Raw genomic sequence first — 18,120 nt, forward strand, 5'->3', positions numbered from 1 at the left:
AGCAGCCAACGATGTCAGTATGGTTTCACCAGCTGTTCCTCGATGGTTCGGCTGTCTCATTCCCCCACTGACCCCCACCAAACCTGCACCTGTGCAGATTCGGAACACTGAGATCGCCGCTCGGGTGAAAGATACCGAATCAAAACTTCCCATGGAGAAGTTTCTTCCTCGTCGACTGATTGTCCACCACACCGCTTCGTTCCCGAAGCTAAGGAGGAGGTCATGTGGGCGCCCAAGACGCGCCGTTCGGAAGAAAGCCGGGGTGGAAATGCGGGCAGCCTGGATCTCTCAATCGACCACCCCGGGTTCTCGATCCCACAAGCGTCAAAACTTCTGCCCGGAAGCGTTGCATCGCGTTGCGCCCGTCGTGCAGCTTCCCGCGCCGTATCTTTTCGACTCGCTTGATATTGCCGTAGTGTTATGGTAGATGGTTCCGGCCGGCGTCGTCGTGCACACGTGGACAGCGGGTACCTAGGACCCTAGGTAGGGAGCGGCCTTGAGTGAGCCGAGGCGACTGGGCGCTTGTGCCACCCCATGAAGATCCGGCGCGCTGGTTATGCTCCGTGTAAGGTGTCTAGGTGAATGCTTTCTCAGCGTCCACAGCAGGGCCAAGGTAGCTTCTGTCTCGTCCGTGCAGCCAAGGTGTCGCGATTCGCGAAGCCAAGAGGCGTGGCCAGCGGGGTCCGGACACGACTTGCCAGCTTGATTTTAACGTTAAATCAGGGCCATGTAGTGTACATGGATTTTGCAGCGCTTTGCGGGTCGATATCTGGCCCTCCTAGCCAGTCGGTTCCAGGCTACGTATTTACCCTGTTTGTCCATGGAGTCCATGGACTGCTCTGGACGCTGCAAGTTACGCGGAAAGGTCTGCGGGGTGGCCAAGCAGCCAAGCTGGATGGATGACATGCGGTGCTCAAACTGCCTAGTGTAGACTCCGTCAGCTTGTCCACGGTCCGTTCAGCCCCACACTCGTAGAGGATATGAGGCACGTGCCGCTCGTTGCGCCATTCGTTCGCGGGTTTCGTTCCTGCCAACACAGTCCCGTCACCGAGACTGCAGTCTTCAACACCGTCTCTGGCTTCATAGTTCATACCTTCCTTAAGGTAAGGTACGTAACCTTAATATTACTTGGGCCACAGCATCTGTTAAAACATTGTGGTGCTCTTTGACTGCCAATTATCCTACCCATCCTTGTGCCCACTGCCCACCTAGTGCCCACAATCTGTGTTCCAGCTCGAACCATCCTGGTAAGCCAATGGCCCAATAGGCCTGCGCTGCCGAGTCTCAAACGCCCCGCCAATCTTTTGCCCATCAGCAGCCGCGTCGTCATCGCCACCATCCTCCCCGACTCTCCGGAAGCGGTTGAGACAAGTCAACACTCGCCGGCCAACCTCGCTCGTCAAAATCATTCGCGAGGAGCTGGTCAGAGTTTGATCGCAATATCTGAGATCTGCTCAGTCTTGGGGCCGCCTTGATCTCCCCTTTGTGGCGACACGTGCACCGCTAATCCGACCCCGGATCTCGAACCTCGACCGGCACGCTCGGCCTGCCTCGAGCTACCTAGGCGCATCTCAGTGACGAATACGGATACTCGACATATTATCTCCGTTCCTCTCCGCGGCTTCGACTACTATCCTTTTGGACCCCGATTGCTCGACTGCGGACAGCGAAAGGCCATCCGACGGGAATCAGCTATTCCGCACCGACATCCGGTCGCAGCTCAGGCACCTCCTTTCAGCCTTGGCGCGATAGCGTTCCAGTCGCTGTGTCTTATCAATCGAGTGTAGGTTTTTTCGCGGCTTCTGTATTTTGCATCTCCCCACCTTTCCTTTCGCAATCGCTCTACGCTCCACCTTCTTTGCGATCTTCCATCTCTGACTCTGGCCGCTGTTTTCGCTGTTGCCACTATTCGTGAGTTAGGCTGGGAAGGCTGACATCATTGAACATTGTGGAGTAAACCCACCACGCCGGCCCTCGAACAATCCGCACCGACCCCGACAACCATTTCTCCGTCCGATAATTCCGACAAGCATTGCACAGTGACCCGGAGCTCGTAAACTTCCCGACGGCCTAAAATAACGTTTCTCTTCCGCGCGCCCCAAGTTTCGAAAACGGAACCCTCATCCGGTCGTTGGTCTTCCACCGCCATCAACCTGCTCTCCGACCTCGAGCGCTTCTATCATCCTCCCTAAGACCTTGGGCGACACCGAGGATAATAGATTTGAGACGGGTGCAGCGGTAGGCTGTGTGGGTATTCAAAGGCGACTCTGCCGGTACCACAACCTGACACGCGCACGCCGTCCAGCCCCTTGACTTTCTCACGTACCAGAGTCTTCCTCTTTCTCTGACATTGGGAAACCATGGGCAACCAAGCTTCCAAAGATGCCAGCGCGGCATCTACCAAGGCTGCGGGTAGCGGGGACGAGGCGCTGCAGTCATACCCCTCCTTCAGCAGGTCCGACACGAGAGAATCCTCTCGCTCGTTCCGCTCCCTGCGCAGCAAGATCCCGGGTTCGGGTAAGACAGACAGTCCTAGGAGCTCTGCAATTCTGGCAAATGGCGATGCGGCCGAGACGGCTTCCGTCAAGTCCGGGAAGAGCGGCAGGTCGCCACAGAGCCGGGCCAACCGTACCGACTCGGTTCCCTCGGTAGCCTCACCTTCGTCGCCAGACACTGGCGTCATGGGCTCTCCTCTTGCCGAGGACCTACCTCCGCCGTCCCCCATCCAGTCGGCGTCTATGAAGGCAGGTGTCCATGACGTCTCTGCCGCTCAAGCCAGCGGAGAAGTAGACCATGTTTCGGACCAACCCCCCTCCGGCGTCAATAACACCAACGTACCGCAGCAGCCAGGACAGAGCATCCTCGTAAAGCGCGAGGATACTACTTATTCAGTTACGGAGATCCCCGTGCAGGAGCCTCCCAGGGACGAAACAGGCTCCGGCATCGCAATGAGCGACATCAAGGACATCGACTTAGATGACTTCATCAAGCGGCTCTTGGACGCCGCCTACGCCGGCAAAGTCACCAAGAGCGTCTGCCTCAAGAATGCGGAGATCACGGCCATCTGTCATCGCGCCAGGGAGGTATTCCTCTCCCAGCCGTCGCTTCTCGAGCTCGACGCTCCTGTCAAGATTGTCGGAGATGTGCATGGCCAATACACGGACCTCATCCGCATGTTTGAGATGTGCGGGTTCCCCCCAAAGTCGAACTTCCTGTTCCTTGGTGACTACGTCGACCGTGGTAAGCAGTCTCTCGAGACGATTTTGCTGCTGCTGTGCTACAAGTTGAAGTATCCCGAGAACTTCTTCCTGCTGCGGGGGAATCACGAGTGCGCCAACGTCACGCGCGTCTACGGTTTCTACGATGAATGCAAGCGCAGGTGCAACGTGAAGATTTGGAAGACCTTCATCGATACCTTCAACACCCTCCCAATTGCCGCCATTGTCGCCGCCAAGATCTTCTGCGTCCACGGGGGCTTGTCGCCCGCCCTCAGCCACATGGACGACATCCGGAACATTGCGCGCCCGACAGATGTCCCCGACTACGGGCTGTTGAACGACCTGCTCTGGTCCGACCCTGCTGACATGGAACAGGACTGGGAGGCCAACGAGAGAGGCGTCAGCTACTGCTTCGGCAAAAAGGTCATCACCGACTTCCTGGCAGCTAACGACTTTGATCTGGTCTGCCGGGCCCATATGGTGGTTGAGGACGGCTACGAGTTCTTTACCGATCGAGTATTGGTCACTGTTTTCAGTGCGCCTAACGTGAGCGCTCCCCTCCTAGTACATACAACATATAAAATGACAGTAGCTGACAAACCCATAATAAGTATTGTGGCGAGTTTGATAACTGGGGAGCCGTCATGTCGGTATCCACCGAGCTCCTCTGCAGTTTCGAGCTGCTCAAGCCGCTGGATTCCAATGCCCTGAAGAACCATATCAAGAAGGGCAGGAATAAGCGGAACCAGATGCTTAACAGTCCAGTATGTCTTTTACCCCTCCTAGCCTGTACCCCTTTGGGCTCACTAACAACTATCGCAGCCTGCAAATGTCTACCCCCAGAGCGTCTGATATGAGGGCGACGCGGGTTGTCCAGCACGTAGCATTGATGCCTTGCCAGAGCGGACAGTAGACATCCCGGCCCATTAACTGCTACAACAAAAGGTCGATTCGCGGTCTTATGGGGAGGAGCCGTGCTTGGCGATAGCAGGCGACCGCGGGAACTAGCGAAGACAAGAACTAACGACGAGATTCATGCGCCGCCGCTTTGGCACCGGGCAACCAGTAATACAGATGATCGCATCCAGCAATAGCCGGAAGCGTAGAGGGGAGGAGGGGAACGAACGACCATTCCACTTATCATTCGAGGATTTCAGATGGACAACGACGGTGCCAGATCCACTCCTTTGACCACCGCAACTGGACTTCCAAAGCGTCCGTTACGGGCATTGTACGTTTTGAACTGCGACTTGTCTGCGAGTACATTGCGTTCCTTGGACACAGGGACGCGGGATAAGATGGTTTCTGAGCTCGTCATTTTCGAGAAGTCGACTGTTGGCGTTGGGAATCGTTAGACGGGAAATACAAAGCTGGACAGACCTGGAAAACGGGGAGGGGGAGAACAGAAAGGGGGTTTGATCGGTGGACAGAGAGGGTCTTTGACGGACGGACAGGCAGAAACACGTCGCGACATCTTAGGCCGAGTGCTGCTTGCAAGACAAGCCCGACATTCCGGACCCTATCTGCGTGTTTGTCTCGTCCCGCACGTTAAGTTACAGACACCTCTCAGCTCGCTCGGTCCGGCCTCTACTCCCCGCTGGGGGCTACTCTGATAGTTTTCGCGTCTAGTAGTAAATCTGGGTACACTGGTAGTTAGTTTGCGGGGCGTTGAGACGGTTCGTAGCCCACGCTAATTTAATGAGGGAATGTCCTTTGGTCGGTCTCCTATTACCTACCTTACCTACCTTACCTACTGAATTTGGTAATGTGCTCTGTTTATGTGACGTGTCTACCTTGCCTGGCTCTAGATGCGAAGTTTATGTATTGTACAGTACAGATAGCGCCAGAAGACTGGTTATATATAAAATATTTAGGGACATATATCGTAGACATCAGATACCGCAGAGGTGGGGAACAAAGACGACATACACACCCGGGATATTTACCGAGCCTCAACAGCAGAGCCCCATCTTGTTCCCGTCTCCTCCTGGGCGCTCCTCCTACTTAGAATATATATCCTCTCCACCATCCGCGGACCGATCCACCACCCGCCGGTAAGGGCCCGCACCCTCTTCTTCCACACCGCGACCGTCCGGCCCATCCCTACCACATTTACAGCCGGCTCACCACCCCTCCGACCCTCTTTGTCTGCTTCTTCTTCTTCTGAGTCCCTGCTTTTCTCCCGCCCGGGTTTGACAATTTCAATCCCGGCATATCCCTTGACCACGCCCACAGTCTCCCACTGCCCTCCCACTACCTTTTGCGGGTCTTCCACGAGCAGGTAATCAAACTGCCGCCAGAACTCGGGCCGCGCTAGGACAGACTTGTCCTCCGTTTTGTCGAGCATCATCACCGTCCGCCCCGAGCCAGTTCTGTGTCCACCACTGATGTCTTGCTGCTTTGTCCCGGTCCTGGTCTTCTTGGTCTTGATTACCCCACCCTCGTTATTAGACTTAGGATCACCAATCAGAGAAACGGCGCCAGCGTCGACCATAGACTCGGCCGTCGAGCTCTGGAAGAGAGTCACCCCGGTCATGCACGCGAGCACGTCGGCGTGTACGTGTACCACCACCGGTACCAGTCCGACCCCCAGCCCCAACCCCTCCACCACTACTCCTCCATTGTCGGAGGAAGGTTCGTGCGGAGGAGGAGGAGGAGAGGAGAGGACGATGGCGGAGCGCAGGTGGTCGAGGGCCTCGCCGCCGGGGTAGTTGAGCGCGCTGAGGGCGAGCATGGCGGTGCTGGCGAGAAAAGTCGCGAGCACCGAGAGGAGGAGTGCTGCTGCGCATAGGAAGGAGAGTGCCGATTTCCCGCGGCGAGTGAACACGAAATTGGCTGAGAGGGACGCGGCCGCTGTGAGTGGTGGTACGGCGTAGAAGATGAAGCGCGTTTCCTTGTGCGGCTGGAGCGAGTAGATTGCTATGAACAGCAGGGACGGGAGGGCCAGCCTGGTTGCGGCGCGGCGGAGGGAGGGGTGGTAGAGGGAATGCGGGATGAGGATGGCGTAGCTCAGCGGGTTGACGAGCAGGCGCGGCACTGCCGAGGTGAAGTAGTAGTGCCAGGGGGAGACGCCCCAGTTGGAGGCGGAGCCGCGGACGACGTTGTAGTAGAACCCCCAGAGCTCGGGCCACAGCGGGCGCTGCCAGAAGTAGCTGTCGATGGGCACCGAAGTGACCAGGGCGGTGAGGAAGGAGACGGAGAAGGGGAAGAGGATGCGCTCGAGGGAGAGCGCCGGGATGAGGAGGAGGTGGAGGATGGTTGCGCCCAGGAGAAGGGCGACTTCAGCGCGGAAGATGGTGGCGGCGAAGACGAACATGGCGATGGAGAGGCGCTGGCGGCGGGCGGTGGATTTGGGGTTGCTGGGCTCGGGGAGGAGGAGGGCGAAGGCCAGGGTTGCTTTGGAAAGCGTTAGTCTGTTGACTATTTTCCCAGTAAAAAGGGGGCAGTCAGGGCAGAGAGGGCAGGCTTACTCAGTCCAAAGGCGAACATGTTCGGTAACGTCCGTGAGGCATAAAACATGATGTGGAACTGGCTCGCCTGGAACAGCAGGTACCATCTTGCTGTCCCGGCGCCATAGGCCCGTCGGAGGTTGCGGGCGAACACGAGGAGACAGGCGGCATTGAAGAGACCCAGGATGGCTCTCACAACAAGCTGAGCGTGCTGAAACCCGACGAGGGCAACAATCGGTTGGGCAAACCCGGCGAGCAGTACCGGGCCTACGAAGGTCCGAGGAACGGCCCCCGGAAAGGTGAAGTGGTCGTAGCTACTAGATAACCTCTGGTGGATGTTTGAGGTCGGCGTCCCGTAGACAAGTACATCGTGGGCTGCTTGGATGTTGAAGGATTCCTCAACCTTGGTGTAGGGGGCGACGACGAGATGGACGAGAATGAGTCCGGGTATCAAAAGGTAAAGGAAACTATCTGAATTCTGCTTAGTACAGCCACTGTTTCTTCCAGACGCAGCTGTAGGCTCAATGAGCTGATGGCCCAGATTCACTCACCCAAGAGTCCTGCTGCTGGAGCTCCATTGCTATGTTTCTTAGCATTGGTTACTGCCTTTGCGCCGAGCTGCGCATCCTCTAGCGGAGCCATCAAAGCCCTAACTAAGGTAACAGACCGTAGAATTTAGAGTATGGTGTCAATACCCAACTTCCATTTGACTTTTTTCCCTGTAAAGCTAGACGTTCAGCGTAGGGATAACAGGAGGTTTCGGAGCTCCTGAGCTGAACCCCACAGTGAGCGTCGACCGACCCCTGTCGTGCCCCTGGATGTGCACGAGCCAGAGCCCCGCCATTTCTCCATGGGAGCTGCTCCAACTTGGAGACACCCCGCGACAACAGCACTGGACATCCGCATACTTCACCGATCCGAGCCCAACCACAAGTTCAGTCGGTCGCCCACAAACGCAAGCAAAACAAGATGGCGACAGCAGACCCTTTCGATTCGGCGCTGTAAGCGATCACTGGCTTTCCTTTTCTCCCCAAGCCACCCCAAGAATACTAACTCCCCTTACTGCTCTCAAGCGACCTCCTCCGCCGACTGAACCCCAAGCACACGGCCGAGCACCTGAACAACATCATCACGATTGCGCCCGACCTGACCGAGGACCTGCTGTCGTCGGTCGACCAGCCGCTGACGGTGCGGCGCTGCAAGCAGACGGGGCGCGACTACCTACTGTGCGACTACAACCGCGACGGCGACAGCTACCGCTCGCCTTGGAGCAACCAGTTCGACCCGCCGCTGGACGAGGCCGGCGGGCTGGGCGGTGTGGGCGCCGGCGGCAGCAACGAAGGCGCCGGGGAGGGCGCCGTGCCCGGGGAGCGCGTGCGCAAGATGGAGATCAAGGCCAACGAGGCCTTTGACGTCTACCGCGAGCTGTACTACGAGGGCGGCGTGTCGAGCGTGTATCTGTGGAACCTGGACGACGGGTTTGCTGGGGTGGTGTTGTTGAAGAAAGGTGAGTTTATTCTTTTTGGAGGAGGGCATACACACCAAAACATTCCATCATGAAACATGAGCAAAGGAGGGCCGAACGTCGTTTGTGTGTTGACTTACTCTCTCTCTCTCTCCTTCCCCGCTATCTAGCCTCACCCCAAAACGACGGCAGCTCCTCCGGCGTGTGGGATTCGATCCACGTGTTCGAAGCCAGCGAGCGCGGGCGGACGTCCAACTACCGGCTCACCTCGACCGTGATCCTCTCGCTGGCCACCAAGGGCGCCGCGCTGGGCGAGGTCGACCTGAGCGGCAACATGACGCGTCAGGTCGAGCAGGACCTCCCCGTCGAGAACGACGAGAGCCACATCGCCAACATCGGCCGCCTGGTCGAGGACATGGAGCTCAAGATGCGCAACCTGCTGCAGGAGGTCTACTTCGGCAAAGCCAAGGACGTGGTCGGCGACCTGCGCAGCATCGGGAGCCTGAGCGAGGGCCAGCGCGACCGCGAGACCCAGCGCGAGCTGATCGGTAGCATGCGGAGATGATGATGATGAAGAAGTGAAATGAGACAAATGAACTTTTTACGAGAATTGTCAGCCTTCCGAAATCCCGTTTTCCCCTCGCCTCGGATAATGATGCCTTCGCCAGTGCTTGGTTGCCGACTGTTGAGTCATCTTTCCAGTCACCAGTAAGACCACCGGGAACATCAACCGGCGGCCTCACTACTTGTGCCTGTGGTGTGATATCGGCAAGGGCTTTTCGGTTGTTGAATGCTCGCAAGGGCCGGATTCTGCGGAGTCTGGCGATGATGATATTCAGCGGGCCCGTTTCAGATGGCCAATATCACTTCATATCCGTGGATGCTATGCCAGATGACGCGGGTAGATCCCGCCTGGGGCTCTTTGCAACCTGGCCTTACAGCTCGGAGTAACGTTAACGTGAATAGCTCCTTTTTCTTTGTATGTAGGTATGCATGAAATCTGTAAGGCCCTTTTTTTTAGTTTTTTATTTTTTTTTTAATTTTTTTTTATTTTTTTTATTTTATTTATTTATTTATTTATTTATTTTATTTTATTTTTTCCGCGCCTCAATGCTGGTCGAAGGAGACCGGGACACTGTCTGCTTCCGATCCCTGCTGCCAGTCCTACGGACGAAAGTGAACGAGCAAAGTCGCAGCCTCTGCGCGCACTTGCGTTCTTAATAATGCCGTCACTATGTGGTATGCCAAGCAACAAGCATGCGCTTCCGTTGAAGTTCCCGACGTTCTCGACAGGGCCCTTCGGAACAGGTACAGGGGCTCCGGGTGTTTGTCAACGCTGATGAGCTCGCAAGAGTTTCCGCAGTGGAAATTTTCTCCATGACAATGCGGTGAGCAAGTTTGCCACCGGCCGTCCTTTGAAGGGGCTTTTTTGCCCCGGTATGGTTAGCTCCCGCGTCAGATCCTGCAGGTATAGTAAAAGGGGGCAGGCAGTTGCGAATCGAGTTGAGACGAGGTGATTGAGGCCACGCAATGAGCCAGAAGTTCCATACATACTAGTAGTGACCTCGGGTCAGGTTAGTGCTGTATTCCGTACATACATAATCAACTGCTGTATGTATACCTATGTATCCGCATAAGCTTCGATTATGTCCTTGGGAACCGTCCGGCAACTCCGTTGGTTCCACTGCGGCAGTTGGCCTCAGGTCAAGTCCAGGGTAAGGTCAGGCCACCACCTCACCCACCAGTGCACTTGTAGTGTAGGAGCTGGTGTGTCGAAATTCAAGGGTTTCCAAATTGGGAAGTGTTCTAGAAAAGTTCCATTGATGGCTTTCCCCGGCTGACATCGAGCGGCCCGAGATTGGCGTGCTGGGTGGGGCTCAGCCCCTGAAAGGAGAGCTTTCCTTGGTTCCCCTTCTTGGCGAGTGTGCGACCTACCAGCTTCGTCTTGTGGCAAGGTTATTCAGAAACCAAAACCGCTAACGGCTCGGTTTGGCGGTCACAACTCGAATAAGCAATGGAATGTGATCCAGGCGCATGATTCAATCAGGAGCGGCCGTTCTGTTCGCTACAGACGGTACGACATCCATCTCGGCAGCTATTACTTTGAGCCCGACGCAGAGACAACCTTTTCAGGAAGGCACACGGAGACACCCTCTCTCTCGTTTGTCAGACCGATCCTGGGCGCGCCTCCGAAGGGAAACCATGCGCTCATCAAGTCAGGATGATGCGAGTCTCATCAGCAGCCGAACATCGTCAACGCTCATCTTGAGCACGAGTGGGCCAGGGCGTACGGTGGAACCTCGCTCGCCGCCAATGTTTCGGGACGCTGCTGTATCGCCGTGTCTCACCTGCAATGCCGTCCTCCTTGATTGGCATGCTGGATCAACTACAGGACGTATGGTGTCTGACTGCAACCAGTATCGCAGCATCGCCATTCTTCACATTGGGCGTCAGGTCGCCATGCTTGAGGTGAGGTTGCATGGTTGGATTTTTGATTTTGTTTGCCAAAGGCGTGCCTGGCCACGTTCATTGGTCCCCTATTTTGGGGATGGGATACCGGTAGGTATGCCCAGGGGCCGACCCTGCCCGTCCATCTCTCCACTGGGCCCTGGAAACTTCTGAACCCGCTGGCGGAACATCGGACGAACGATGGGTGGCAGATGATCCATGCGAGGTTCTTGTGCGTGGTGGTGAGGAGTAGAGATCCTAGTAGGCCCAGGTGTCTTGGGATGATGATGCTTTGAAACCGTCGCCGAGAGGGCACCTTCCATAAACTTAACGGTGCCTGGATCACCAACATTGGATGTAACCCGACTGTAGACCTGCAGGGTCCGTGTCGACGCCATAACGGCCACCTGCAGACGCCGCAGACACTGCAAACCGGGCGGCCCTCCGGCTGGTGCATCGTGCACTGTGCAGTGCGCAAGAACGCTGGAATGGAGTGTGGGGATAGAGAGCTTTGGGCCTGGCCAGGAAGCTCAGAGAAATTTTGCTTTTGCTGAGCTCTCACACCGTGGCCCATTTGCTCGGGTCTCGCGGCTGTGGAAGAGGGGGGCCCCTTGTTTGAAGAGCGTCACCCCCTCGCCCAGGTTTTCAGACCCGGTCGCGCCCCGACGAGCTTCGAGGGCCTGCCGAAGTCCCGCCTGACCCCTTCTGCCCGGGTCATCCTGTCAATTGTCTTTTCTTCCACAAACAGAACGCCTTCTTCGCCAATTTGCGACTTCAATCGGCATCTGTTGTACTGCACCTCGAACGCAAACGGCCCTACCTGCGACGTACCTGAATTAATTGCGACTTGCTGCCACTCAGTGCTGCCCACGACCGAAAGCCCCAGTTCCATTGCGGACCCCGCGCACGCTTGGTTGACCCCCGCGCATTTTCCCCCCTCCCGTTCTGCTTCGGCGTCGTCCCTGAACCGCTTGTGCGAACACCTCGGATTCCGGCCCCCAACGTAAACTCAGGTAGATACGCGAACGAATAACCAACCATGGCGGAGAAGCCGTCGGTGTTGATCATCGGCGGTCTCGGCTACATTGGCCGCTTCCTGGCCCTGCACATCCACCAGAACAAGCTCGCCTCCGAGGTGCGGATCGTCGACAAGGTCCTCCCGCAGCTGGCATGGCTGCCGCCCGAGTTTGAGGAGGCATGCGCCGGGTCCAAGTTCGTGCAGGCAGATGCGGCGAGAGAACGTGAGTTTTACCCATCGCTATCTGGCCATGCTCAGTCCTCCTATTTTGCCATCCCCCCACTCACATCGAGATTTTTTCTAGAGTCCTTGCCGAGGATATTTGACAGGGCGGACGGGAAACAGTGGGATTACGTCTTCAATTGCGGCGGCGAGACACGCTACTCGCAGGATGATGAGGTGTACAAGCTGCGGTCCCTCCAGCTTTCCCTCACAGTGGGCAGGGAGGCGGCCAAGCGGGGCGTCAAGTGCTTTGTCGAGCTGAGCACGGGGATGGTCTACAAGTCCGATTCTTCGCCGAGCAAAGAAGGCGACAAGCTGAAGCCGTGGAGCAAGATTGCTGTGTTCAAACTGCAAGCGGAGGAGGAGCTCGCAAAGATTGAGGGGTAGGTTTTTTTCTCTCCCCATGCAACATCAGGGGGCTTAGGGGGTGAGCAACTGGGCCATGTACTCACGCCTCGCAGGTTGAACTTGGCCATCGTGCGGCTTCCCCATGTCTACGGACCATACGCCTCGCAATGGGTCGCCACGGCGCTCTGCATGGCACGGGTCTACAAGGCGCTCGAGTCCGAGATGAAGTGGCTGTGGACAAAAGACCTACGCACCAACACGGCGCACATCCACGATGTGGTGCGGGCGCTGTGGTCCGTCGCGACCTGGTACGACGCGGGCAAGGCTAAGTGGGACGAGGGGGCAATGGGCAAGACTCCCACCTTCAATGTGGTCGACAAGGGCGTCACGACGCAGGGGGTCATGGCCGACATCATCGGCCAGATATTCGGCATCGAGACGGGCTTCCAGGGGCAGCTCGTCAGCACCTTCGCCAAGCTCAACCTCGACAGCGTCGTCGACGACGTCAACGACGAGCTCTTGGGACCGTGGGCCGACCTCCTCGCCGAGGCCGGCATCACAAGACCCGGCCCGCTGACGCCGTTTATGGAGAAGGAGCTGTTGAAGGACACCGATCTCAGCATGGATGGCTCGAGGTTAGAGGAGGTGATTGGATTCACGTACGAAAAGCCCAAGATCTCCAAGGAGCTGGTGGAGGAGGTGATTGAGAGCTACAAGAAGATGAACTGGTGGCCTTGACGGTTCTAGAGCGAGTTGAGCTGGGGTTCTGGGTCGGGGACGGCGTCAGCTTTGGGGAGGGTTGTGCAGTTCGGCAATGTCACGGGGGCGCGAGATACTGAGGGTCGAGACGGGATTGGTACACGACTAATGTTGGATCGACGGTCCCCTGGCGGGTTAGGAGCGGGAGGAAGGTGATGTAATTCTAGGATATCCCTATTTCAGCTAATAATACTGCAGGTGCTTAGCGAACTTCTGCAGCAGGTCAAGAGATATGCCGAGGTATCTACTAGTACTTGATCATGACCTGTGAAGATGGCGATTGGCCCGGGGTCGAGTGCCCCTGTGTCCCCTACTTGACTGGCGGGAGCTTAAATGCGATGCGCAAACATTCCCATCTTCAGGAGCTGTATAAACGGTAGTTTGGCTGACGAGAGTTGAGTGATCCCGGCCGTTGAACATGGCTCGAGAACTTGAACTATGCGATGGGCAGTTGCTGAAAACTGCTTCGTTCACATGATGGCCGGAGCCTCATGCGGGAAGGCGACGGGCCTTCCCTGCCAAAATCCACCCTGGTTCGGTTACCCCGCACTCGGGTACCTTCCTCAAAGTTGCCTCAACCCTCGTAACTCCAACCCCAAGATTCTGGGCAAACATCTATCGTACATCTACTAAAGCCTGTTGTTGAATTTGATCGCCAAGGAGGAAGTTCGTCTTTTCCAGATTGTAGTGGTGGATGAGGCATGGTCTTAGATGAAGTTGTAGACGTACTAGACCTGTCAGGCAAACCACTGGCAGCTTAGCATTGAAAGTTATAGGAAGGAGATGGACCGTAGGCCGATTGAGCACAAAGATATACTAGTATACTCAGTCTCAACTCCTGAAACGGGGAGGCACACGGAGACGGAATGATGCCGAAGGAGAGGACATCCCCCACAAAGTTCGGGAGCATTGCGCCTTATTGCCCTCCGGAGATTTACTTGAAACGGAGATCGGCCGAACGTCACGTCCAATTGTTGTGCGCGGCTCTGTTGAGGGAAGGTTTTACCTCGGCCGCCGAGCCGACTTGTAGCCTCAAGTCCCTCCTCCGCCAGCTTGTGACGTTGGAGTTCTCCACCAAGCAAGAACAGTCGAGGGTCTGATCACCTCACTTACTAAAAGACAGAGCCCCTGCCGTCGTTTCGCTCAGCTCGATTCATATCTTCAAGTTCCTAAATTAACAGCACGCCTTGTCACTCCGCCGAAAAGCCATCGCAGTTCCTAATACCCTCACACCGTACCTGGGTACATCAACGTCGCACATCCTTCACCATGGCTGCACCCGCAAGCAAGAACATCGGAGACCTCACTGGCAAGTGGGTCATGGTACGTCTTCAACCACCCCCCATTTCCAGCAAACTCACAACATGTGATTGCGGCCGTCTACCCAACGCCTTTAGTCAAAGACTGACCTCGGCACCCCTCTCTCTTTTTTCCCGGGTCTTTAGAACAAAGCCCAGTCCAGCAACGTAGAGCCCGGCCTCGCGCTGCAGGGGATCGGCTGGGTGACGCGGAAGGCGGTGACGATGGCGACGGTGACGCTGCACGTCAAGCAGTTCGTGGCGCCGCCCTCGCCGCCGGCCGACCCGGCCAGCCCCGCCGTGACGCACATCGAGATCGAGCAGACGGGCACGGGCGGCTTCAAGGGGACGACCGAGAAGCGCTGCCTGGACTACACGTTCCGCGAGCACTCGGACTGGCTCTTCGGGCACGTCAAGGGCCAGACCAAGTTCGTGGCCGCCGAGGAGGTGCAGGATGAGTTCCTGAAGAGTGGCTGGCTCGAGGGCGACGACGAGAAGGGCGGCCCCAACGGCGAGACCCACGTGCTCAGCTACGTCGAGAGCCTGGACAACGGCTGGACCGCGACCCAGATCTGGGGGTTCAAGATCATCGAGGGCGTGCGCAAGTACTGTAGGAACGTGGTCATCGCCAAGGGCGGAGAGCGGGTCGAGCTGCAGCTGGTTTACGACTACCAGGAGTGAAATCAATATAGCTAGTACGGAGTCTGGCGTGGGGCCAGGACGGTGCATCGCGGATTCGTTGTAGCATTACGCAGGATGGGATCAATCGCCCGATGTTCGACCGGAGCGGGGCTTGCGGCGAAAGGGATACCTTATGGGACGTGCAAGGTGCCAGGCGCCTTATCTACCTAGACGGGGTGTATACCTTGGGAGTCATTGTGCAGCAGTCTTAAGTGACGGACGTTGGGCTGCTCATGTTGATGCGGATCTCGCATTATACCTAAATAAACAGCACGGACTAATACTGTTACGCTGAACCGCAACCGTGATCTGTATCATTCACTTCGCCTTTTCCTTTGCGCCGAAGGAATGATGACAGCAGGAAAAATCTCTCGCGTGAGCTCCGAGGGGAATCCGAGCCTCCCAGCCGTTTCTGGTATCAAAACCTCTGCCATGAGTACCCGTGCATGTATGTTGAATGCCCCTATGAACCCCCCCCCCAATCCGCGGCCAAGCCATATAAGAATGCCAACATCCAACCGAACGCCGCCCTCGATCAGGATAGCTGTGGCTCAAGGCACCAATTGCACCCCACCCCCACTCCCCTGCCTCACGCAGGCCGCCGCCTCACAAACTCCTCCAGATCCCCCCTCGTCGCCACACCCAGAACAAACCTCCTAGCCTGATCCGTGATGACGGCAAAATCCTGCTTCTGCCCGCCGGTCTCGGCCCCCTCAAAGAAGGCCTCCAGCTCCTCCAGCGGCGTGTCCATGGTAATGACCTTGTACTTGTGGCCGCCCTTGCGGCGGAAGCGGACCATGGCCGTGCGCACCTCGTCCTCGGGCCTGACGCGCCCGCCGTCGAGTAGGGCCTGCAGGTGCGGAATCGACAGGTAGCCCAGCAGGGCGCGGGTCGACGAATCGACGATGGTCAGGTGCGTGTAGTCGCGCTCGAAGGCCGACAGGAGCGCCGCCGAGATGGAGTCCGAGGGTGTGAGCGATAGCGCCGCGGGTGGGTCGAGGTCTTCTACCGTTGCCTTGTTATCGAAGAAAAGTTTGTTAGGATGACGAGCGCTTTCCCGCGGGGGTGGCATCATGCGGGCGGACTTACCCCGCGGTATCTTGACGCCCATTTTGAGACGAAGGGCTGGGAGGAAGAGGATGTGCCGGGTTGAGGCTGGGATGGCTGGGCCATGATATCGGTCATTTTCTGTACGGCTTATGGGTTTCGTTTGGTGTTGCAGGTGCTGATGAGGTTGGTGACACGGCTGAAGTTTGAGGCTGTTCCGAACTTGAGATTTGCTTGTGTTGGCTGACGCCGCGAATCACATGTTGCTTGGCGGACTAGGTACGGTGGTGGGGGTTGCGGAATGTCTTAAGGTAAATAAACGGACTATGTGCCGTGAGTACCAGGAGAATTACATGTAGATGGGAAACCACCTAGGAAAGTAGTATCTTGTAAGGAATTATGACGGGACGCGATCACTAGAAGGTCTTACTTCATCTTCGATCACTGCAATCGATGAAGCTGAGCTTCCCCTGCAGCGAATTGAGTCCACTGCCCTGGGAGCTACGCCTAGAGACTGTGGTGATATTGCAGTGAGCTCGCTCTAACCTAATACTCCGTCCGTATCAAGGCCAACAGCACTGGAAAACGCAACCTACTGCGTAAGAAGAGCATCACACGAGTAAAAGAATGGCCCGCGGGGTTTAATATGTACTTGTACAAACAATTGGAATGTGTTCTTTCTCGCTGACTTCATAAAATCAAACCTGGCCGGAATGTCTCCAAGCCAAGCACTGCCAAGCAAGATAAAGCCCAGGCGGGTCCACTACGTCACCGCCCGATAACCCCCGGTATTGTATGAACAAGCTGTGAACTCGTGAAGGGCGCCGAATTGACAACGAGGGCGGGTTATATGTATGATATCATAAGAAGCATTGGGAGGTTATCTTAGGAATTCACGTCCTTCCTGGGTGTTTTCCGGCCTTCGGCCGGTTGGGCTGGTATAGACGTACGGCATACAGTTCTCTACGTAATTACGTCGGGTATCCCTTTTTCCGGCCCGGACCCACATTTTGCAGAGAACACCTAGGAGAGATGTCTGAGTCGGCGATTTGACTTGAACTGTGACTTAGGGTCGCTTCCCTATACAAATTCGAACAGGGTACTATTTTCACCAGTAGATTTCTCAACTACCATAATATATATAGCTCTTATATTAGTACGGAGCGAGATAAATAGCATAGCTTTCTCCTTATGCTAGTTTTGCCATGATTATAGTGCTGCTTTGCTAAATAGTAAGGCCAAATGTGACGAAACCGTAGGCAGTCCTGCCTCTGAAAGGGTTCGCCGGTCGAAGGTAGTTTAGTTGGCCTATAAGTATTAATAAAGCTAAAGAGTTTACGACACTATAGTCTACAATATCTAAATAGTAAATGAGAGCTACTAATTATGATTACTTACTAAAGAAGCTAGGTATCTAAATAATTAACAGAATAGTAAAACTATATATAGCTTCCTCCCTAAGTACTCTATACCTAGATCCTTTAGAACGTTAATGCCGAACGTTGTTCCCTAGAAACGTTGATGCCGAGCGACGTTCCTAACCTCCAATCCTGATTGGTCCTCTCTGGTCTATAATGATTGGATGCGGGCGCTACCCGCTGGCCATGCAGGTCAGCCCCTACTGGCCTCTGCAGGTTAATTCATGACAAAAAGTGAATGCGACGATTGTGATCCTTGTTGGTCCTGGTTCGGTTCAAATCGGCGACTCAGACCAGTTCTGGGTGTTGGTTGCTGCGGTGATTTGATTGGCTGCATCTAGTATTTATGGGTCCTGGTAATGGTAAGCTAGTAATTACACCCAAGAATTGGTCTGAATTTGAGATAATCTGGAGGCTGCTCCCGATAATTCCTCGTGATTCTGCATGGAGAGGACAGCCGCGAAATCCGGAAGGGTACCGAATCCGTACCTCTCTGCGTCCGAAGGATGAATCAGTACTGCCGGTTACAAACCACGCACAATCGCGGCACTACACCCGTTAAGTCCGATTGATGCTCCAGCAACAGGAACCGGTTTCATCCAAGCGAAGGGACCTAGGCAGTAATGGTAGCTTATTCCCTCAGCTCGCATTTCTTCACTCGTATACTGGACGACATATTTCTGTCTCGTAGTAAGCCACACAAGTCTCTAATTCGAGCTTTGGATCGTCGAGGAATATTCAAGCTGTAA

General features: G+C 55.8%; 7 protein-coding genes across 7 annotated transcripts; 4 read left to right on the forward strand and 3 right to left on the reverse strand.

Moving 5' to 3' along the window:
• Positions 1-2,360: 2,360 nt before the first annotated feature.
• On the forward strand, positions 2,361-4,070 carry B0T15DRAFT_387869 (Metallo-dependent phosphatase-like protein; the record flags this gene model as incomplete). Its single annotated transcript, XM_062864411.1, has 3 exons — positions 2,361-3,764; positions 3,830-3,982; positions 4,041-4,070. The coding sequence occupies 3 exons, from the start codon at positions 2,361-2,363 to the stop codon at positions 4,068-4,070; spliced, it is 1,587 nt and encodes a 528-aa protein (XP_062726417.1).
• Positions 4,071-4,976: 906 nt separating this feature from the next.
• Positions 4,977-7,423, reverse strand: B0T15DRAFT_519005 (Alg9-like mannosyltransferase family-domain-containing protein). The gene is made up of 3 exons (XM_062868410.1): positions 7,219-7,423; positions 6,689-7,138; positions 4,977-6,614 (listed from the first exon to the last, which is right to left on the reverse strand). Exons 1-3 carry the CDS (start codon positions 7,307-7,309, stop codon positions 5,161-5,163), a joined length of 1,995 nt encoding a protein of 664 aa, XP_062726418.1. The 5' UTR covers positions 7,310-7,423; the 3' UTR covers positions 4,977-5,160.
• A 120-nt stretch (positions 7,424-7,543) lies between these two features.
• Positions 7,544-9,143, forward strand: B0T15DRAFT_519008 (F-actin-capping protein subunit beta). Its single transcript, XM_062868411.1, has 3 exons — positions 7,544-7,668; positions 7,741-8,174; positions 8,303-9,143. Exons 1-3 carry the CDS (start codon positions 7,637-7,639, stop codon positions 8,695-8,697), a joined length of 861 nt encoding a protein of 286 aa, XP_062726419.1. The 5' UTR covers positions 7,544-7,636; the 3' UTR covers positions 8,698-9,143.
• A 1,036-nt stretch (positions 9,144-10,179) lies between these two features.
• On the reverse strand, positions 10,180-11,386 carry B0T15DRAFT_44469 (uncharacterized protein). The gene has a single exon (XM_062865946.1). The coding sequence runs from the start codon at positions 11,152-11,154 to the stop codon at positions 10,519-10,521; it is 636 nt and encodes a 211-aa protein (XP_062726420.1). The 5' UTR covers positions 11,155-11,386; the 3' UTR covers positions 10,180-10,518.
• A 1-nt stretch (position 11,387) lies between these two features.
• Positions 11,388-13,136, forward strand: B0T15DRAFT_44445 (uncharacterized protein). The gene is made up of 3 exons (XM_062865943.1): positions 11,388-11,821; positions 11,903-12,203; positions 12,282-13,136. The coding sequence occupies exons 1-3, from the start codon at positions 11,620-11,622 to the stop codon at positions 12,904-12,906; spliced, it is 1,128 nt and encodes a 375-aa protein (XP_062726421.1). The 5' UTR covers positions 11,388-11,619; the 3' UTR covers positions 12,907-13,136.
• A 955-nt stretch (positions 13,137-14,091) lies between these two features.
• Positions 14,092-15,225, forward strand: B0T15DRAFT_44448 (uncharacterized protein). Its single transcript, XM_062865944.1, has 2 exons — positions 14,092-14,250; positions 14,373-15,225. The coding sequence occupies exons 1-2, from the start codon at positions 14,197-14,199 to the stop codon at positions 14,904-14,906; spliced, it is 588 nt and encodes a 195-aa protein (XP_062726422.1). The 5' UTR covers positions 14,092-14,196; the 3' UTR covers positions 14,907-15,225.
• B0T15DRAFT_44453 (uncharacterized protein) lies at positions 15,225-16,403 on the reverse strand. The gene is made up of 2 exons (XM_062865945.1): positions 15,996-16,403; positions 15,225-15,921 (listed from the first exon to the last, which is right to left on the reverse strand). Exons 1-2 carry the CDS (start codon positions 16,089-16,091, stop codon positions 15,496-15,498), a joined length of 522 nt encoding a protein of 173 aa, XP_062726423.1. The 5' UTR covers positions 16,092-16,403; the 3' UTR covers positions 15,225-15,495.
• Between the last annotated feature and the right edge of the window lie 1,717 nt (positions 16,404-18,120).

This window comes from Chaetomium strumarium (assembly GCF_033439665.1).
Source record: "Chaetomium strumarium strain CBS 333.67 chromosome Unknown B0T15scaffold_1, whole genome shotgun sequence".
NCBI lineage: Eukaryota > Fungi > Ascomycota > Sordariomycetes > Sordariales > Chaetomiaceae > Chaetomium > Chaetomium strumarium.